Below are 23,031 nucleotides of genomic sequence, written 5' to 3' on the forward strand. Positions count from 1 at the left end.
CAAAGCATTGTACACACCACATGGGGTTCCGTTTGCATTTAGTGAGTGCTCGGCTGTGCACAGTGTCTCCTTAATGAATCACATGCAAGCCGAGCATCGCTATATTTATCCAAGCCCTGGGAGCTGGAGTGCTTGCTGGTCAGGCTTGCATGCCCCAGAACAGTGCTTTGCAGGGTGCTCCAGTTTTCCTTGTGGTCAGGGGCTTGGGGCCCTTCAATAATTCGTTCCCTGGCAGAATCAGCTGGTTACTGAAGCATATTCTAGGTGTTCTGGAGCCAGAAAAAGATGTTCCCTCTGGAAGCAGTAACAGAGACCAAGCGCTAAAAAAAGGACCTCAAAACTACATCTGCATGACCTTGAATTAAAGGCCACATTTAAAGCCATGCAGATAGATGAGGCATTATTTTTCTTTTCAAGCCTCTCAGGCCCCAGAGCGCTGACTGCCCCCCATCATCATTTTATTGCTTCCATATAATCTAAAGCACTTACGTATTTTTTCCTTTAGTCACTCCTTCCTGGGAATATTCCTTTTACTGTGTACCCTCAGATTAGAGAGTTTGCCAATATGATTATTTCTGTGCTGAGGAGTCAACAATAATATGAATTGCTGATACAACTCAGTGGCAATTATAATACTATGTACATGAAAGGCATTATCTCATTTTTTGCCACCTAAAAATAACGCTTTGAGTGAGCATTGTATTTCCATTTTGCCAATAAGGAAAGTAAAATTTGTAGAGATATAATTTGTCTGAGGCTATGCAGTTGATATGGGAGAGTCCAGCTGGATAGAAAACTCTTTACACTAAATAGATTTCATTTCATTTCTTCTTTCCAACTTTAGTTACTTCTTCCAATTGTTCTCACCATGTCTACCAAGTAAAACCTCAGGTTTAAGAATTCACACACACACACACTCACACACACACACATGAGATTGATGACTGCAAGACTTTTGCTTAATGATATGGTCATTATAAAATTCAAGCCATTTCCCCCACAGAATTATTTTTTATCCTTTATAAAACTTAGGTACACTTTGAACATATTTCCTTCCATAGACTGGAGTGTGGTGTTAAGGTACTTAACTTGTGACATGAATAACAGAGGGCAGCTTGGATTGCCCCTGAGGCAGATGCTCCCAGTCTTGGCCTCACGGGATCTGTGTCAGCTGCCCTCTCTTGTTAGATTCTCGGAGAACAGAAGGAGAAGAATGCTGAGTTCTGGTTCAAACTATACCACTGGTACAGTCTGGGACCTAGAGAAAATCACATCTTTCTTGGTGGTAGAAATTAAATTCAGTTTCCTACAAAGTTTAAAGACCAGTGGACAGCCTTGACTTGATCTTATAGCCTAAATGTCTCTATTCCTTCCCACTTCAGTCAAATAAGATTTAAAAGATGGCAGTGAAGCCAAGTCACTTCCCCACTCTGGCCCTCAGTTTCTTCATCTGTACAACGAGAAGCATAGACTAAGCGCTCACTGACCTTCCCCACAGCTCTTGGTTTACAACTCCAAGGAGCTGCAGAAAGAAACCTGTCCCACCTTGCAGAATTCTGACTGCAGAGTAGTTGCAACGAATCCAATGGGGCTAGTCTAAGAAAAAGGGGAGCTTACTGGAAGGATATTGCACAGCTCATAAAATCCAAAAAGTACAGAAAGGTTAGGAACTTGCAGCCTTAGGGATCTCTTCAGCAGGAGTTCACAAATATTTCCCCCAGAGTACTGCCATTAATATGGCTCCCAACAAAGCCTGTTTTTATGTTACTCTGTTAAACAAATACAAGTTTCAGAGAGAAAGCCACCAGTGGGGTGCGGGTGGGGATAAAGCAGGATAAAGCAGCTGGAGGCCATACTTGGAGGCTGCAAACGTGGTTCCCAAGAAGAGGACCTGGTGGGAGCCCCCTCCCTCCTCACCCGCCGCCCCCCCCCCCACATACAAATTAGCAAATAAGTGTTCTTTACAGATAAAGTCTATGTGTGTAAATAATGACCACTCTACCCTGGGCAGCCACATCTGGGTGTAAATGTGAGTGGGGACACTGTACACCAGTGATAGGGATCGCCGTATCATTTAGTAGACATTTTCAGGCAGCTGTGGTCAGTGGAAAGGGTAATAGATTTCAAGGCAAAAGGCTTGGGGGATGGACCATCCATTAACTCAGCTTTGGGCATAAAGAAAAACTGACAGTGTCATCACACAGGGAAACAGCTACTACTTTGATTGAGGGTCCTCCCTTATCTGGTCCCATGTTTTCCACTTTAAGGGATTTAGGCAAGTTTCAAGTGCTTGAGAGTTTTCTATGCCCTTATCTGTAAAGTGGGAATGCTAGCAATAGTAATAGTACTCCTACAGTTAACAGCAGCAAGACAGCAGCTAACATTTGCTGGTGTCCGGCCCGTGCTGAGCACTTCACATGGGACTGGTCTCCTCACAGCTCTTGGACGCACTGCCATCATGGCCCACATTTGGCAGGTGAGACACCAAGGCTTATAGGAATTAAGAGAGGCAATGAAGTGTAAGGTAGTGTACAAATTGAGAGGGGGCCTCAGGAGCAGGATTGCTGGGTTTGAATCCTGGTCTAACTTACTGGTGTGGAGTCTTTGAGCATGTTGCTTAAGCTTCACCAATCTCTAAGATGTGGATAATGATAGGGCCTGCCTCACAGTGTGGTTGGGAGGGTGAGTGATTTAATATACATACAGACAGTGTCTGGGGCAGAGTAATGCCCTGTGACATTTGCTATTAGTAATAAGGTCTTCAGTTAGTACAGGGCAGGGCAGAGATTGGAACCCAGAGCTGACTGACTCTAAAACATACTCTCTGGCAGATATCACTCTGTTAGCAGGACAAGAAAGTTCAGGAATGAGTAGCATAGGAGAAGGGACAGGAAAGAGGGAAGGGAGGGGAGGAGTAGAAAAGAAGCCAGCTGAGGACCCCTGGCTCCTCTCACACCCTTATTATCTCTGTGACCGTGAACTAGATACCCAGAAAGTTGGCAGCAACTGCAGGTTCCTGTAATGGACTGGAACATTTGGCACTGGCTTTCTGTTAAGCTTCTTACTTCAACAGGGCTTTAGGAGGGGTTAGTTAAAAAAAAAAGAGAGACAGAGACAGAGAGTGACTAAGACAGAGAGAGACAGATGGAGTTAAAGAGAAAGAGAAAAGCAGAGGTCAACACAGAGACCCCCAGACAGACAGACAGAGTTAATAATCCTGAGAAGACAAATGGGGAGACACACACTTAAAGACCAGAAGTAGAAGAGAAGCAGAAAGAACAGAAGAGAGGGTGGAGGGGCTGGGGGGGATTTAGTGGAGACAGCGCTGAGATGGCTGTGATGGACTGCCTGTCCTGTGGCTGATGGAGCAAACAAACCCGTTAAGTGTGTCAGCACTTTATCTAAGGAATGCACCTTTAGCACAGGCGGCTGCCGAGCAGTGTTTGCCTGTGCAGGGCTGTGACAGGAGACGCTCTTTATCGGACCTGGAGACAGGCGCACTCTCTCTCTGTATTTTGTGCAGGATGCCACAGGCTGGGCTGCGAATTTTTCAGGTTTGGTGATAAAGGCTTGTGTGGAGAGGCCTTGGCTGAACAACACTCCAAGGCTGGACCAAGAGGGCAATAAGACTCGGGGGCCTGGAGGCTGATTTTATATGAAGGGATGGTTTCTATAAAAGGCCACATATATATTGGTACAGACCTTGGAAATTGCTGCAAGGATATCAACCAAAATGTTAGCAATCACTAATCTTGTGGTAGGATTAATGGGAAGTCTCACTTTCTGACTAATGTATTTCTGTTACGTACACAACTTCTACAATAACAGCATAAAGCCTTTATAATCAGAGGAAGAAAGGGTTTCAACTAGGCGATAAGTACACTCCTGGAATGAGAGGACAGGGAAGACAACGGTGCCTGATAGGGAACAAGTACATCTGCACTGATCTGACAGGCAGGCAATGGCTAAGAGGAAGGGCAGTGCTTTGGACAATCCCTGGCCTTGATGCCTTCAAGATACTTTGACAATATGGTGATCACAGTCTCCCCTCTGATTCTTGCAGAAGGGTGAAATTATTAATGTCCTCTCAGCTTGGATAAATATTATTCCTTTGAGGTTCTTCAGGGTTTAAGAAGAAGATAGGCAGATTTATTATGGTGTGTCTGTTGCAGGTGTCTGTTCTGTACGCTGGACACAGGGTTTTCCCTGCAGTGAATTATGCATGCAGTGACTGCCAAATCAACTCCCTCTCCCCTCAAGTCTCTCTCTTCCACCCCTTTATCTTTTAAATTTTAAATGAGGTTTGTGGCTGCCATACACTTTCAAAGGTATTGCCTGTTGGCTTGCAAAATGACCCAGATGTGTCTTCTTTCAGGCTTTATGAAGGCAAAGAACAGATGGAGTTTGAAGAATCCATGAGGCGGCTTTTTGAATCTATCAACAACCTGATGAAAAGTCAGTATAAAACAACTATCCTTTTGCAGGTTAGTTTACACTTAAAAAAAAAAATCTGTCTTTTCCCTTGGTCATCTGATAAATAACAGCATGGTGAGATAATGTCTACTTCTGCTTGAATTGCAGCCCTGTATTGAAGCCGTGGGCTGGTTACATGGTTTGAGGATCATGAACACCAAGGGCTGTTCAGGGCAGGAGAAAGCCTGCTTATTGTTTGTTTCCCAGGAAGGTAGCAATGCATCTTTTAAAATAACTCTGGAGCTTTGCCACCTGGAAGGAAATAGGTCAAACCCAGTCCACTTGTAATGGTGAGGGTAGGTAAGGTAGCAGGCTTTAAAATCATCCACCTTTGATTCTCCACACTATAAACTCAGATCCCCTTTCAGGATTAGAGACTCTCCTCAATAAATACGAGATATTTTGGAAAGAAGGGGTCCTCTACTTTAGTGGTTTATGGTGCTAATCTACAAACTCTGTAAATCCTCGAGAAGCCTTGAGGCCTGCTCCTAGGTTTACGGAAGTGTTTAGCAGCAGGGAGGATAATGACAAAGCTGTTTCAGGGAGACTTAACTTTTGCAGAGTTTATTCCCAAGTGTTCGTTAAGGGCTTCCTCATCGTTGTAAATAAGAAAACCCACACACATTTATCTGAACCAAAGAGTTAAAGCAGATTATTTCTGCTTTTAATTGAAGTCATCATTTTAGTTGCTAATTTAAATGTCCACACTATCAGGGGCTGCCCAGTCTCTAGTTAGAAAATGATATGCTAGTGTTTAACTCGAATAGAGGTAAGGAGGCAGAAGCAGAAGTCTGTAGGGAGCGTTTGTTGCCAATACTATAGATTCCAAACTTTGTACATTAGAATCACTTGAGGATCTCTAATAAATTGTGATGCCTGGTTACCACCACCAGACAGTGTAATTTAATTGGTATGGAGTATGACCAGGGAAAGGAGAGTTAAAAATCTCCCCAGGTGATTTTAACTTGAAGTGAAGTTTGGGGATCACTCTGCTTATTGCTTCCTTTGATTTAACAAATGTTGGGAATTTGTGTGTGCGTGTATGTGGAGAGGGGTCTTTGTCTCATTCATCACTGGATCATTTGCACCTGCAACAGTCCTAATACATAGTTGTTGCTTAATAAATATCTGTTGAATAAATAACCCTCTGTGTAGATGTTAAGATCTTCATTTTATAGCTGAGAAAACAAGCTCAGAGAGTTGATACCATCCTCTAATCTCTCTTGTAGTTAAGGGTATGGCTGGGGTTCAGATCTCTTCCTGCCTGGCTCTAAGGACCATGCTCTGAGCTGCTGCATTGCACTATTCTTTATACTCTGCATTTAGCGCCTACTGGGCATATGGGTGTTTTCTCTGGGATGAGTTGGGACTGCAGTCTTACAGTTTCCACCTTCTCTTACCTTTGGCTGAGTTTTTTTTTTTTTTAAGTCTCCCCTCTGTTCCTCAGATCCTCATCATTTTAAAGCAAAGGGAATAACAGGAGCAGGGGGATAGCACAAAGAAGTGTGGTAATAGCCTGAGCCTGTCATCGCACATGTATCGTTGGAAGCAGCTGAGCTCCTCGCGAGAGGGCACGTGGTGTTAGGATGGCCAGTGAGAGCTGAAGAGGACTGGCTGCGATGAGAGCAGCTTTGGCATTGAGTTAGACCTGAAATAGGCAAATGAACAAACCGAAGAGGCCAGTTAGTGGGGAGGAGAAAGGAGCAGATTCCTCAGAGAGGTAGGGGTGCCCAGGGAGAGACCACATGCCCTTGGAAAAGACAGAGGGAACAGACCATCGTGGAGCTACTCTTCCCCATTTCAGCACCTATTTCCCTATGATGAACTATGTGTACCTTGGGGGAAGGAGCAAAGGGATAGAGGGAATTCGAAGGTAGGAAAGGAAAGGAAACAAGGCAGCAAAGACGAGCTAGTGAGCATTTACGGTACTGCAGAGAGCTGGCTCAACAGGAGTGTTCTTGACCAGTGGTGGGACCGTATTCCACTGTCTCAGTTCTCAGCTTCCTCATTTATAAAACTTCACTGTTTGGTGAGGATCAAACATTGTCTACAAAAGAGCATATTATAAAATGCTGTACAGTTGCAGAGAACTAATATGATTATTATGGTTTTGGCATCAGTCTCTTTACCCAGGTTCTCATTGTCTGGGTAGCTGTGTGAGAAATGCCTCATTTTCCCAGGGTTGTGGGCCAGATTATGCTGGTTTTTCTTCATGGTTTTCCACCTCAGAACCACTGAAAGGGGCATCATCTCTTTTTTTGATTTCCCCGAAGGGCCAAATTTAACTTCCAAGATTTACATAAAATCAATGATACTTTCTACCTATTTCTATATGGTTGTTGAAAAGTTATCAAGAAGAAATTTAAATTCAGATTCAAAAATAGGGAGAAATACTATTTGAAGATAATTTAATGTGGTTTTCTCTAGGCCACAGGAATGGATTAGGCCTGAGGTTTCCATGTATTTTCAATAATGTGCCGTATGCCTAGAAGTCCCTGTGTGTGCCAGCCTTGGGAGCATTGCTGATAAAATTGATGGCAGGTCGAGAGGGTCAGCACCAGACACCTGAGAACTGGATGTAGCTCAAACTCGAGTGTAGGGCATTTAGTGACTTTGTGCAGACCCATTTGTTCTATTTTCCTTTGGGTCTGTGTATCTTTGTAGTGCTCTAATTTGATGGTACAAATAGAAATAAATGAAAAGCTCATATTGAATGACATGCTCCATTGGCCACCATGATTACCACTCATGCTAATAAAGCCACTAGAGTATCCAGGAGGGCAGGGGACTCTGTCTTGTATACCCCTAATATCTGAGACACATAGTAGGTATTTGAATGTTTTTTGGCTGAATGAAAGAATGAATAGTTGCTTCCACTACTTGTGTTTTAGCATTTATTATGTGTCACACATTAAACTAAAAGCTTTGCATATATTGCTAGCTCATTTGATTTTTATGACAACAATCTTATTAGGCAAATACCCTTCTTATCTATACTTTACAGATGAGGAAATACAGGCTTAGAGAGGTTTACCACAGCTAAGAAGTGGCAGGTCTGGAATTTGAATCTAGGCCATGTAAGCTCAGAGTTTGAGTTCTTAATCACCACCAAACAAAGTACAGTTTCATCACAGATCAAATCTTCTGGCAAAATGCCAGGTGGATACGCTATAAACAACAGTAAACAACAGTAAAGATGAAGAGATGTTTGATCCATAGTCATGAAGGCAAGCTAATTAAGGATGCCTCTTTCTTTCTTCTTATTCTTTATTGGTATAAAATGTTCAAATGTCTGAACTAAGGGGGAAGAAAGTGGTCTATTCTTAAGAATTGGTCCACAGGTTGTATGCTGAATCCCTAGAGGTTGGAGAAACAAGACTCAATATTTAACAGCAGGAGCAGGAGTGTCACCTCAAACCTTTCAATGATGCTTTAATCTTACCTCTTGTCAACTCCATACTGAGGCTAGTGTTTGGGGTGATGGTTCAGTGGCAGGTAGAATGGCATTTTCTTCGGTGAGGCTGCTGTAGTCACACTGATAGCTCACATTTTTCACTGAATCTTCAGATCGACCCTATAAATTAGGTAACCTTATTCCATTCATTCTCTTGATGAGAAAACTGGAGCACAGGGAGTTAACTTCCCCAAGGCCACACAGACAAAAGTGATCCATTTGGACTTGAACTTAGACAGTCTGCCCTTCAGCCAGCCATTTTTAAATGCTGAACTCTCCTTTCTCCTGCCAAGCCTCAGGCAATGTGTGACAGAAAGCATGAAAACATATCTTCTGGAACCTGTTGGTCCCTCTTCCCTTTTCCCCCCTGAGAGATTAGTGACAAGGCTGAACATCCTGGGAGATTTGTGTGTATTTCCTCAGGACAGCTCAGCACCTCTAAGGAAGGTGTCTTCTTCTGGTCGTGCTGTGGTGAACTCTGTGACATTGTCCAGTTTCTACGGACCTTGACTATCAATCACTTGGCGAAAATAAAAGAATTGAAAATTAGTGGGATAGGAATATTGTCTGTGTTCCTGAATGAGGAAGATATTTAGTGTTCTTATATAACCTTCCACCATTGCAAGACATGCTCTTTTTGGCCAGAAGAGTGTTTCTACTGGCATTGACACCACTCCCTCTTACTCTGAGAGAAAGACAGGGGTGGGGGCCTAGAAACACTCAGAAGAAAAATCCCCTTTGAATTTGAGAGAGTGCAATTCTTTGGTTTTGACTTTTGTTATTTTTAAACATTATTGTGTGTTAGCAGCCCAGGATTATCGGTTCTGATGAAGTTCATGTAGAAAGCAGTCTCCTTAGGGGTCCTCCCATGGCTGTTCTCTAGGCTAGGGAAATCACTGTTGTTAGGTGGGTCTGACTTGCTTCTTGAGAGCTGTACCTTGCCTCTGTCAAGAGGAGTCTAGAGTTGATTAATCTAGGAAATTCACTTGGTGCCACATGATAAACTAATTACTAAGCTGGCAGACGTTTTCTTGGTCGCCATTCTTGCAACCTCTTAATATATGTGGTGAGGAGGATTCTTACCTGAGGGAATGTCAGAAAAACTATACCTTCTTTTCAAAACCTATCCTCATAAAGGGGGAAAGGCTCTTCCACAAATCAGCCTTCTGTCCCCCATCGAAACATCCCCCCTTGCCAGCTGGAAGCCATTCCTAAAGCAGGGTAAGCTGTAGCAGAGTACACTGGTCAAGAGCCCGTTGGGCAGAGTCAGGTACATATCCTTGCTATGCTGCTTCTTAGCTCAGTCATTTCTAGCAAATTATTTCACCTCTCTGTGCCATAGTTTCCTCATTGATGAAATGGGATGATAGTGTCTCCTCACAGAGTAGTTGTAAAAATGAAATGAGATCATGAATGCATGTAAAGTATTTGACCCATATAAAGTTTCCAATCATGGTTATTATTTCAAAATCCTATGATTAATAATCCTATATTATACATGTATATGTACATAAACATCTGTGCATTTTCTTAAATATTATATGCAATATAGGAATATATACTATTTAATGAAAGTAATAACATGACAATATTAGTCTATGTATAATAGTAGTACTAATAAGAGTACAAATTATGGTAACAGTAAAGCAGCTTAGTTCCCAGGAGGCCAGCAGGTCTAGAAAGCTGAGCTGTTTCCAGTTCCCGGGCCTTAGAAACACGTAACAAATGAGGTATCTAGTGTGTCTTATGGCTGAGCAGCTCTGCTTTCTGGGGTTCTTGGTGGCTGCTGAACCTACCTGCTGTCACTCCTGCTGCTTGACACTCAGATGTGTAAGAGCTGTGTGAGGGGAAGACTATGAGCAGGAGCCTGGCCACCAGTGCTGGCTGTGATCAAAGGTTTGGCAAAATTCTTGCATCAGAGATGGGCTGTCCCCATTGGAAAAGAAAATCACAGGCCTGCCACTTCTCTGTGAGGCTACCTGGACCAGATGGAAGTTTAATACTCCACAGTTGAGTTGATAGCATCCTCTGAGTCTCAGGGTGACAGCTACTCAGTTTGTTTTACTTTACTGCCAGCCCTGAGCTGAGAATCTGGGAAGATTGGCTTCTTTCAAAGTAGCTCTCTTCCTAGCCCTGTCTTACTCCTCCTCACTAACAGCCAAAACAAAGTCTGAGTGTCAGTGCAGACTCTGTTGACTGCTGTTCTGTAGCTTTACTCCAAAACCTTGGAATGATATGCAACCCTTGAAAACCAGCAACGTGCTGCAGACACCAAAGTCCTGGCTTTTCCTGACTTGTCGAGGACTTTCAGTTTTTTGTTCTCTTTGGTATTAATTATGATGAGAATACAATTATACTTTGTCCAAGAGCAGGGGAATAAGGTCAGGTGCTTTATAGATAAGATAAGGTGAGATCCATCACACATACAACTTTGGGGCCTACTGTGTGGTGGGCATTACAGTTGGCACATGATATACATTACTTCACTTCATTCCCCTTTACCCACATGAATATGAGGAGGCTAAGGGAGTGAAGAAATAGGCTGAGGTGCATGTACTAGCTGGAGCTTGGGACTCTGAAGTGTTCTATAATCAACATGTTCCTGTAGGCCCAGAGGCCATGTTCTTTGGCCTAAGAGCAAATGAAGGAACACTGCTAGGAATGCTTGGGCCAGCCATTTTCAGGGCATGTGCCTCAGCATACAGTTTCTCTTTAGAATTAGGATATTGTAAACTGGCATCCATGGGAGAAGCGCAACCTGCAGGTGTGTTAGATTTGGCTAGCACAGTCTTAAAAGACATGAACAAGAATGGTTCATTCTTTAGATAGAGCATTGCTTCTGCACACGTTCCCACAGGTTTATGTGCATCCCATTTCACTCCTTTCTGTTGCTTGCCCAGCTCTGCAGGCATCTGCTTTGACTATATCTGCTTGATGTTTCCTGATAAAGATGGCCTTGACCAGCTAGGTTGGAAAGCACTGTATACTCTAACTGCCTGGAGGAATGTCATAATGTGTCTTAGCATATTAATATTCTGAAAAGTTCTGCAATCAAAACAAAACAAAAAAAACCTCACTGGTTTATCTTTGCTTAAACTGAAGCTTCCCAAAATTATTTGCTTACAAACCTTCCCCCCCACAGGATACCTAGCACCATCCTATGGGACAAGGGTGTTCGAATAGCACATAGTTTTAGAAACACCAACTTTGGAATCTTGTTATGTTCTGTCAACTTGATTTGAAAGAGTAAAGAATAAATATCAGACAACAAGTCTAATAACTATAAAGAAAAAGTCTAAAAAATCTTACAACATACAAATTAAAATCTTTCTGTGCAGTGAAAGATATGATAAAGCAAAAGACAGCAACATGACAAGCAAGAGAACATGTTTGCAAAATGTGTTACTGTAAAAGGGTTAATATTAATGATACATAAAGAATTCCACAGACCAATAAGAAATCACCCAAAAGAAAAATGGGGAGAGGATATGAACAAGTACTTTAGTAAATATAGATGTACAATAAATACAAAAAAGTGACTAAATGTGCTAGAAACCAGAGTTGTAAATTACACAGTTGCAAATTCTATATCAGATTGGCAAAACTCAAAAGATTTGTATACCAGCATTAGCCAGGGAAAGGCGTAAAAGGAAACTGATTACTGTTTCTTTCTAAGGTAATTAGACAATATCTCCTAAAATTTGTATGTATATTCATTTTGATGCACGAATTCCTTTCTGTGGAGTCCATCCTTCAGGAAGCCTTATAAGTACACAAATACATATGTTAATTATTTTCTTACTATGTATTTTATAATAAAGAAAAACTGAAAATAGCATGGGGTCCATCAGTAAGGGAGAGGTTGAAGAAAGTCTGGTGTGCTCATACAGGCATTGCTGAGTAGAGACTGGAGATGAAGAAAGTGTACTCTATGAAATGACATGCAAAGACTTCAGTGGTGTATGGTTTGCTAGCAAAAGCAAGTCGCAGAACTGTATAGATTACACACACCCCACAAATACGCACACATGCACAGACAGAAAGCAGTCCGGAAGGAAACTCAGTGCAGTATCGACAGCGGTCCCTTTTGGGGACTAGGTATGGGGACTGAGATGGAGATGTGGGATTTAGGGGACAATTTTCATCCTAATAGCTTATCTTGTGTGAAATTTTTTTTGAATCACCGATTTTTAAAAATCATAAACAACAAGGAAAAAAGAAGATGGAGGCATAGAAAGAGACAGTTGCTGTTTGAATGAGGTGGGCGCATGGCTTAAGGGTTATCAGGGGTATCAAGTAGCCTGCCTGAATTTGAATCTTGGTTCTCCTACTTGCTAACTTTGTGACCTTGGACTGGTTATTTAATCTTGATGCACTAGAGGTTCATTATTTATGGAAATAGTATTACCCTTGTAGTGCTGAAATAAGGTTTAACAAGATAATCTATTAACAGTGTTTAGCACCGTGTCTGCCCCATTGAAAGTTCATAATCATAATTGTTAATATGTTAACCAAGAAGCTTAGTTGTATATAGCTAGGAGTGAGATTACTTTAAGAAAGGAATATTCACTATTTTTATTTTGGTCTGATTGTTAAAAGGTAATACACATTGTCTAAGAACACTTAGAATATACAGAAATAAAAAAAGAAAATACAAAGTGCATCCTTCCACTAGATTCTTGAACATTATTTTCCAGCCATGTGACTTACAATGCCTTCTGTGGAAATTGCACTCAACCCTGCTGCTAGGGGCTGGGTGTGTCTCCTGCCTCTGGATGCATCAGTTAACTTGCACAGAGAAGAGAAATGATCCACCACAATGTCCAGTTTTACTAATCAAGCTAGAGAGAAAATAGAAAGAACTCAATCCATGCCATCCTTGCTACCAGCAGAAAAATTCAAGCACACTATCTGCAATAATGCTAAAAGTTACCACTTACTGAGCACCTGAAATATTCCTGGCTCTCTACTGGATGCCTCATGTATTTAATTTTTAATCTCCCCAATTCTGCACAATAGGTATTATTTGCCCTATTTTGTAGGGCAATTGAGACATCAGAAAGATTAAGAGTTCTATGCAGAGCTACCTGGCTACTAAGAGCAGAAACAAGATTTGACTGAAGGTGTATAACTTAGAAGTCTATGATCTTTCTATACATTACTGCCTCCTTGAAGATGGAAGTTGTGACCTGTATATGAAGAATTCTGCATATGCTAATGTTTCAGTCTACAAACGGAGGCTTGAATCTCTGTTGCAGTGCCCAGGATTCAGGGCCATTTTGCCTTGATCCCTGTCATGTTGCAAAGTATCCTCCTCGCCATGTGGACTTGTTGGATGTGGGCATCACTCATGTTTATTTCACTTTCTACCTAGGTGGCAGCTTTGAAATACATCCCATCTGTTCTCCATGATGTGGAAACAGTCTTTGATGCGAAGTTACTCAGGTGAGAGCTTATGATGTACTTTGCTGGGCTCTGTTAGCACGCCACGGATTGAAAGGCAGAGGAGTGCTCTGGCGGGGAGTTCTAGACGAGCCCTCAGCACTGGGAGGGGAGGACACCGTTAGAAGCTTTGTATAGAGCTTTCCGTGTAGGATTCCTATTATTTTGGTTTTGTTGTGCCAGATTTTAGTGAAAACCAAGTATAAAATAAGTATTCTGCTTTGATGGTACAAATGCTACAGAATGCAAACACATAGGTTAAAAAATCGATGTTCGGTGTGAATGTCTCCATGTCACTTGGATTTGAAGATTATTTGGGGACTCTAGTCTCTGCCCTGTAAGCCAGAGAGTTACAGATGGAGAAAAACCTGCAGACACTTAAAGGGATAATGAGATGGGCTCCCTTTGCCTTCTCTGTCTTTACTCCATCCGTCTCATGAGACAAACACACTATTTTAAAGAGATTATGCCATTAGAATAGGTACATCTGAGTCAGAGATATCCTTTTTTTCTTTTTCGTAGGTTCACTTAAGTTCCAAGATAACACGTAGAAGATTTTGCAAGCTTTTTATATATGAAGTACTTTAGGTTTAGAAAAGAGTTACGAAGATAGTGTGTAGACAGTTCCCATGTGCCTTTCATCCAGCTTCCCTTAATGCTCACAAATTCTGTTCACAGCACTCCAGGTTTTATTCAGATCTCATCAGTTTTTGCACTGATGTCCTTTTTCTGTTAATATGATGATTTCTTATGGCTTCTTTTCTCATCCTTCTAATCTCAAACTAAATGTTATCTTCTTGGAGGAACTGCCTCTGAATATTATAAAGAAATTAAATTCCTCCCCTAACCCCACACACCATGACTCTGTGAAATGACTCCCTGTTTATTTCCTGAATTGCATATATTGCTTTGTACTGATTCATATGCATCTGTGCTGTATGTTGACTGACCTCCATTAGAATGTAACTTCCATGCCAACTGGGACCAAGTTGGTTCCCATTGAATCTCTACTTTTTACTTGGCTGTCACATATTAAAAAGATGCTTAACAAGTACTTGAAAGAATGAATGAACACAATGAGTTTATTCTGAAAAGCTGACAGGGGCTATAATTTTATTCAGTGGTATTTTTATTTTCTCTCTATTTGGAAAGAGTTATCTCCATTTTCATGTTCCAAACTGGTTTTAGCCACAACTTTTCATAGTTTTTTTTTCAAGTTAAAGGCCATTTTTGGTCTTAAGACTTATCATAAAGCATTATTAAGCATAAAACATTAGTAAATAAAATGGTATGGTAATGAAGTCAGAACCTAGTTTTAAACCCTTGTTTATTTGACCCACTAAATGGATAACCTGGGAAAATTAGTTAACCTTTCTAAACCTTAGTTTTCCCTCTTATACGAACAGGATAAGTATTGGATCTACATCATAGAGTTGTGAGGCTTAAATGGTGTAATGGATATAAAGTAGGCAAGAGTGTACCTACTCCACCGGAGGTGTGCAGGGTTATTGGTATTATTTGCTGATTTTCACATCTCTTTGCAGGCTGTTAGTATTCAACACCAACACCAACTACACATAATTATTGAAGGCTTACCATGTGCCTGATGCCCTGCCAGGAATTGGGGAGCAAGATATATATTGTTTCTGCCTCTGCAGAGCTGGCAGTCTGGGGATGGACTGTAAGTACCATGAGGTGGGAGATTTTGGTCTAACTGGCTCTCTGTGCTCCTATTTTTTTCCTGCCCTCAGCCAGCTCCTGTATGAGTTCTACACCTGCATTCCCCCAGTGAAACTCCAGAAGCAGAAAGTCCAGTCCATGAATGAGATAGTCCAGAGCAACCTTTTTAAAAAGCAAGGTGAGTGCAAAACATCCTGGCTGGGTGGGTGTTGCCATAAACCCCATGTGCTCTTCACATGCACGGCAGGACAGAGCACCTGCCCAATTACTAAAACATTTCTTTTTCTAACAAGTCTCTTGGTCTGAATAAATGTGAAAAGTAGAAAGTAGCTGATAACTTAGATATCAGAATCTAAAATGATTTGAGGAAAGCTTAGGTTGCATTGTTTGTTTCTCTCCAGAAAGTTTAATGGAGTGGTAAATATGGAGCCATATACTTCAGGTCATTGTGCTATGAGGCTTTTTTTCCCTGTATGTTTTATACTTTCTGTCCTCAACTTGAGTAAAAGTAGGTGAACTTTCTTTTGTTAGAAAGAACCTGTAATGGAGATATTCTCAAAATTTCTAGAGTGTAAAAATAAACTGGAGAGCTTGTTAAAATGCAAATTTCTGTGACCTATCTCAGAGACTCTGATTGACTGGAATGAGATTTTAAAAAAATAATGTTTAAAAATGTAAATTATTTTAGAATAGGTAGTGCACTTACAAGGTATGCAAAGGTATGAAAGGGTACCCCATGGAAAGGGTCCTTCCGGACCTTGTGCCTAGGGGCTCTAACCCCAACTGCAGAGGCAACCAGTGCTTCTAGTTTCCTGACTTTGCCTTCAGGGACACTCCTTATATGAGCCACTGAGTACATATATACTATATATTCTCCTCTGATCTTTTATTATTGGTATAACTCAGATAGTACCATATTATACAATTGCTCTGTACTTTGCCTTTCTTTACTTAATGGTATTTCCTGTGAGTGGCCAATGACTGGATTTGGGCAGGAGTTGTGGTCAGAGCTTCTCCTCACCCTAATTGATCTCTGATAACCACCATTCTCTGACCAGTACCCCACTGTCACTGCCTTGTTTTTGAGGTCATTGAGCAAGATGACCTCACCTCCTCCAGATATGACTAGACAGGACTTAGAAGTCAATATTCACCATCTACCCTATTTCCAGCAACATTCAGCATTCCTGGTATCACTTATATCTGTGAGGGAAAAAAAAAATTTGTGAGGTCAGTGCTGTTTTCTGTACTCTAAGACCAACACTTTGTAATTTTAAAATCTTTTCTGTCCGTACTGGTGTCAGTGATAAAATGCAAAGTTGCAAGAAACAAGAGGTCATAGAAAGTGGAGGATCAGTCATCAGCCAACTGGAATTACGTTGAAGCTTGAATATTAATGTAAATTGCCTGGAAATCACAGAAATATTCAGGAACCACTCCACCATGAAGATTTTTTTCCTTCAATGCTGAGTTAACATGGCACATCCAAAATTGCTGTCTGAATCCTGTCCCTGGAGTTAAGGGTAGGAAGACATGGCAAGAAATGTTCTTGTGATTTGATATTCATGTCTGTAGTTTCCTGACTATTTAGACAGATGTGTGACAACAGACCATTATGCATGATGTAATGCAGAAATGGTCTTTTTGTGCAAGATGATTGGAAACTAATCCTGCTGCATTTCCTATATTACTGAGTTTTTAAAGTGAGCCTTCTGTGGTTTTCAGGTTCTGACTCCCACATCAGAGTGAATTGTCCTCACTCTGAAAGCTTTGAAATATGCCTGCCCCTTCCTGCCCTGGCAGTCCCTTCCTGGCTGTCCAGTGATATCACTGTAGCAATGGATTGAGTCCCACCCTAGGGACTTGACACGGGTGACTTCAGCTGCATATGGTACCGCACTGCGCAGGCAGCAAGGAGCGTGGCTGCTTGGCTCCCCTTTGTTGTTCAGAGCGGCCGTCATTGTCAGGGGCCCAGCTTAGCAGCAAGGCCAGATGGAGTGCTAGTACCATCCTGGATTGGGCATGTGGTGTCAGTTCCAGCCTGGTGGAAATCAAAGTAATTCCTTTACTGGAGTCACACCTCATGGGCCAGGCGGAGGCCCCTGAGGGTTAGCATCATCATAGGGCAGCCTGGACAGCTGCTGCTCACCTGTCCTGCTGTGTTGCTTGAGTTTCAGATTCAGTAAAAGCCCTCTGATTAATAGTAACAGATGAAGACTAGCCCCAGCATTGTTCATGGTTATAAAAGAAATGCAAAATTCTTACCTTTAAATATATAGAGACTAGAAGTGGAGGAACAGAGAAATCCTTTGTGGGGGCCCATTTTAAAGAGGCAGTATTTATTTGCTAAGTGAACCCTCTTCCCAAAATCACTCCAAAGGGAAACCTCAGCTCTTGCTCCTTCTTGAGTGCTCAGTTCCAAATGAATAGTTTGAAATTCATACGCTTTCATTGGGTGTCCACAGCTCTTGGGTGACTGTGTCCTTCATACCGGTAAAATAAGGTGAAGTTGATGTCTTAGCCACGTCTGAAGGGTAATGAAATCCCTCCCATTGTTCTCCCTGTGAAGGACCCTGTGCCTCAGGGATGTGATTTGCTTAAAGCCTGCACACATTTAACTGCCAGATGTGCAAAGGACCTTGAGTGTTGTTGAGGACATTAACCTGTATGTACTCATTTGTACTGACATCAGGCCTAGGGACCAGAAGGCTATTTTAAACACTTTCCAAAATGTTGGCAGACTATCTTATTGAGCTATTTTCAGGAGAATCATATAGAGAAGAGGTAGGAGGTTTACTGGTTTATAGCACTGGTTCTTGGGTCTCACCAGTCCTGGACTGGATTCCTGGTTCAGTCCCTTATCAGCTGTGTGACAATGGGCAATTTACTTAACCTCTCTGATCCTCAGTAAGCTCATCTATAAAATGAGAAAAATGAGAACAGTGTCTGTCTTCAAAGGTTGTTGTGTAAGCTAATGAGGTAGATAATTAATTTAAAGTGCTTTTCACAGCATAATACCTCATACATACTAAGCTGTAACTGTTATTATTGGCGTTGTGGTCATTAATTTCTACTGCTAGTTTCATTTTCCTAACTTCTATCCTTTAATCCAGATTCCTTGCAAAAGGGAGCCTCTTCATGTTTGATATTTGCACATAACCCTAAGCCAAGCTTCCTGTTGCTCCGGAAGTGTTTTTCCTCAGGGTGTGACAGATGTAGTACTTAACGAATAAAAGAGCCTTGGTCTGTTCCCTTTCTTGTTCTGAATGTTTTGTCCAGATCTTAAATTCCTTTCCTAGAGTGTTTTTGCAAAGGACCCATGCTATGTATACCCAGAAATATGGGTCAGGTGAGAGGTTTGTGGTCTCACACTTCATTGCCTGTGTTGCTGTGGGCCTCTACACAGTTATCTTGTATGGACACCTGACAGCCATCCTTTGTGATGGTTTGTTCCTTGGGGCTCTTTTAAAACACACTCAGATATTTCCTTTACCCCTTTTTTCTTTGTGGAGGCAATTTGTCTCAACTTTTACTAGCCCTGTGATCTTGAATAAATTATTTAATCCTTATAAATCTCAGTTTTCTCATCTGTAAAGTGAGAATAACTACAGAACAGGTCTCATTGGATTGTGGTGCAGACTCAGTGTCCTAATGTGGCTTCTTAGCCTAGGGCATGAGGAGGTCAGGAGTCAGCAGCAGCCAAGGTCCCTCAGGGAGCAGTTTGTCCTGTGTGAATGACTTCAGGGTTCAGGGAGAGTAGAAGTGGGGAGCCTGTGGGGACTAATATGCTGTCTTCTCCAGCCCAAGCTCAGACTTGCCTGGTGGTGATGATGGGAGAAAGGAGGAATAGATGCACCCTGGGAATGCTCTGAGGGCAGTCCATGAGAAAAACAATCCTTCTGTGTATTTGGAACAGATATGTCCCTGCGAGAACCTAATCTCTAAGTGATGTGTCTTTTTTAGTCTGATGCTAATCAGATGAGCCATCTGGTTCAGTGTAAACTGCTTCAGGATCCACAGTGATTGCTTTTCCCAACTTCCAAAACAAACAGGCAGAGGAGAGGGAGACAGGGAAACAGAGACAGAGACCTAAGAGAGATTTGGAAACTCTTACAATATTTTTCTTCAGCTAGTGGATTTTCCTTTAGAAACTTTATTGAGAAGCTGAACACTGTGAGCACAAAGCATCTAGTTTTCTTTTATCAAGACAGTTTCCTTTTTTACCCCTCTTTCTTATCTGTTGCCCACAGTATGTGGAACTGCTGGGATCTCTGTTCACAAAGGGCTGGACACCTGTGGGGGGTGGGGGCCCAGATAACTGTGACCAGTAGGGGGTTCACCTTTTCTCAGCATCACATCACTGCAGCTTGGCCTGGTGCAGAGAAAAGCCCTCCCACTGTAGCAGTTATTACTTTGTTTGCTGAACTTATGTGATATCTCTGAGCCACCAGGGCTCCACATCTGAAGAACATGAATAGGAACATTTCCATCAGAATATGGACTTTTGATTCAGGCAATCCCTGAGCCTGGCTTGGTCATTAGCTGTGTTTCTTTGAACAAGTAACTTCTCTGGTTTCTTTAGCTACAAAAATGGGATAAGATATGTAAAACAAGTAGCAGAGGGCCTGACACAGCCCTGTCCCAAAAGCTGGGCAGCTCTCTGACAGCTATGTCCAGGGCCCTTTGCCCGGGCGGGAGGTGGGACTCCTGATGTCCATGGCTGCTGTGTCTCTGCAACTTTTCAGAACCCAGGCTGCCTGAGGCTTGGGATGGTCACATCAGGCTGGTCACTGAGACTGTTCTGAAGGGTAGGAGCAGCAAGGGAACAAGTTGTCTTCCTTCCCAAACATGCTCCAGCCCCATGGATAGCTTCTCATCACTCCTGTTACCGTACATGCCTTCCACAACTTTTTGCTTTGCAAATGCTGCCTGAAATACCTACTATTGCCTCCCCATTCTCTTCCCCTACCCCCAGATATACTAACCAGTAACTCCTACTTATCCCTTTAAGACCCAAACCAAAGGTCCACTCTGCAGTGAGTCCTCCCTGATGTTTCAGGCATTTTGGCTCAGCCCCACTCAACACTTAGTCCCTACTGCCTGTCAAGCCCCAGGGGCATTACTGGGATGCAACCATTACAAGTTTGCAAATTTCTGCATCACACTCAATGTGCAAAAATGATGAAGCTTCTTGTTTTTGTTTCTTCATTTAATCTAACCTAATCTTTTTGGATCCTTCAGCAATTAAAAATTTTAAATTAAAGATATCTTGTGGCTAAAGATTTAACCAGTCTTTCTAATTAAAAAAATTCCCCTCCCCCTCTCCAAAATGGCATCTGGAATCATATCCCAAGGACCCAATTAGGAAAGGAAAGAATAGCTTTTTTTGGGACTTGAGCTCAAGGGGAGATGTTGAGACACACGTCTTATGGCTTCCGGGCTCAACATCAAGCCAAAGTGTTGCCTGCCCTTCCCCTTCATCACATTTACTTTCTCTGTGAGGAGGCCTTCTTCATCTCTTTTCCCTGTGGTTATAAAAGTGGACTGGCTGCCATGTACCTGACTAATGGAAGAAGGCATGACAGGAAAGAGTTTAGTACTTTCAAAATATTGTCTCAGATTCACAAAGGGGATAAAACAAAGTATATCACCTCCGAGAAGAAGATTTCTCCAACCTTAGGTGCACCTGGGGAGTTTCTTAAAATTGCAGAATCCTGCAATTTACCCCAAAGATTCTGACTCTGAAGCTCTGGAGAGGGGGCCAGGGATGTTCACAGTATCAGCCCTCCAAGGGGATGCTACTACAGGTGGTCCTCTGGCTGATGCGAGTGGAGCCCTGCATGGAGGAAAGGAAAACAGTGTGGGCAGGACAAGTGGCTCCCACAGTGCTGAGTGCAAACTTGCATCGTGATATTTGACGTCTTGCTCTGTCATTTGTCTGTTTATGGGACTGTCCATGCTGACGGAGTGAACTCCTTACGGACAAGGAATATGCTTTATTTCTTCATGTCCTGACTGCTTAGAGTCTTACTGGTATCTCTTCTCAGAAACTAGTCTGTGGACCATGGCAGTAAAATATTAAATGGCCAGCATCCCTTAAAGAAGGAAAAGGAAAGAAAGGACCTTAATTGTACAGAACTGGAGTTGTCACAAGATTTGATTCATAATACACCTCATCATTGGTCCACACAGGGGCCTGCTTGTATTTATTTACATATTAAGTTAGTTATTTTTAGTAATAAACATCCATGCACTCATCACCCAAAACAAAAACTAGAGATTTAAAAGATACATATGACCTTTGTGGCTCTGTCTTTCTCCACCTAAGGTAACCATATTCTTGAATCTTTTGTTAATTATTCCTCTGCTTTCTTTTTAGGCCATTTTATCACTTCTATCTCTATCTATCTATCTGTCTATCTATCTATCTATCTATCTATCTATCTATCTATCTATCTATCTATCTATCTATGTACTGTCTATATATCTGTCATCTATCATCTTCTTAGTGTTTTAGTTATTTTAACTTTATATAAAGGATATTGAACTGTGAGTAATTTAGGGGGGAGCTTATTTTTTTTCTTTTACTTAATAATGTATTATGATTCATCCATATTACAGTTTGCTGGAGTTCACTGTTTTCATGACTAAAAAAATTCCTTTGTATGAATGAATCATAGTTTATTTACTCATACTTTTGATTTAAGGCATTTGGGTTATTTCAATTTTTTTTATTGTAAGCATTGCTGCTAAGAACATTTTTGTACATGACTCTTGTAAATTTCCAAGTCTCTTTGGACATACAACTACTAGAAGATTTACTTGGTCATAGGGGATCTGAATAATTTCAGGAGATAGTGCTAAATTGTTTTTCAAAGGTGGTTGTCCTGATTTACATTCCTACCAGTAATACAAAAGAGAGTCTGTGGATATGAATTCTCTTCAACACTGTATATTGTCCCACTTCTTATTTTTGCCAAAAAAAGATATATCATCACTCTTCATTTGCATTTCCTTGATCACCAGTGATGCTGGTAAAAATATTTTGTTATGCTTCTTTTCCACTTGTGTTTCACATCTGTGATATGACTGTTCATGCCTTTCATTCATTTTTCTATTGGATTGGTTGTGTTTCTCTTATTGATTTCAGGATATTTTATGTATTACACATACTCATCTTCTACCAACTTTATATATTGTGAATATCTTCTTCCTATTATACATTTAAAACTTGTCTTAATTTTCTTAAGTTGTATTTTTTCTAACAGAAGTTCCTACTTTTAATGCCAATTTATTGATAATTTTAATGGTCAAATCTTTTGTGTCTCATTTAAGAAATCTTTCTCCATTTTCAAATCTAAAAGGTTTCCATTTATATTTTTACTATGAGTTTTATAATTTTGTTTTTGATACACAAGTTCTTAATCTATAGAGCTTTATTTTATATGTTTTATTTTATATGTGAGATAGGAATTTTATTTTATTTCTTTTACTATTTGGTCATGCTTTGTTCTGAGTTTCAAGTGTGGAGCAGTTTCTCTTTTCCCCATACAGTGTCAGTTTGCATTTCCAGGACATTATTTTTCCCCAGGGACTTTGAGGGCAGGGTTGCCAGAGCCTGGATTCATCCTGGCCCATGGTGTACAGTTCCTTTGTGCTGTTGCTAATTAAGGTTAGAAGGGTCCAAAGGGTCAGGAAAAAGGGACAGCCTATCCTACCCAAGGTGAGCTCCAGTTTAGGCTCCTGTGTTATGTTAGCATCCTGGGAATTAGCTCAAGAAACAGCTCTTCCCCAGGCTTGGACCTTCTCAGTTACAAAAAAAAATGAGATGGTGTCTTTGAATGATCATTTTTCTTATGGCAAGAAGTTGCTTGGGCCCATAGGGCAAACTTCTTGTAGTTATTCTAGTATCTGATAAAAAGGTCACTGAACTGAGAGCAAGGTGAAAGACACAGATAAGAACAACAACAACGATATCAGCA

The 23,031-nt window shown here is 41.4% G+C and overlaps 1 protein-coding gene across 1 annotated transcript in view; it reads left to right on the forward strand.

Annotated features, from left to right (window-relative positions):
- DOCK2 (dedicator of cytokinesis 2) overlaps positions 1-23,031 on the forward strand; it is a 412,382-nt gene that overhangs the window by 108,691 nt on the left and 280,660 nt on the right. Inside the window, exons 23-25 of the mRNA XM_036884746.2 lie at positions 4,376-4,484; positions 13,302-13,372; positions 15,121-15,227. Of these exons, the coding sequence (XP_036740641.2) occupies positions 4,376-4,484; positions 13,302-13,372; positions 15,121-15,227 (287 nt within the window). The remainder of the gene's footprint in view (positions 1-4,375; positions 4,485-13,301; positions 13,373-15,120; positions 15,228-23,031) is intronic.

The sequence above is a fragment of the Manis pentadactyla genome, chromosome 2, assembly GCF_030020395.1.
Source record: "Manis pentadactyla isolate mManPen7 chromosome 2, mManPen7.hap1, whole genome shotgun sequence".
Taxonomy (NCBI): Eukaryota; Metazoa; Chordata; class Mammalia; order Pholidota; family Manidae; genus Manis; species Manis pentadactyla.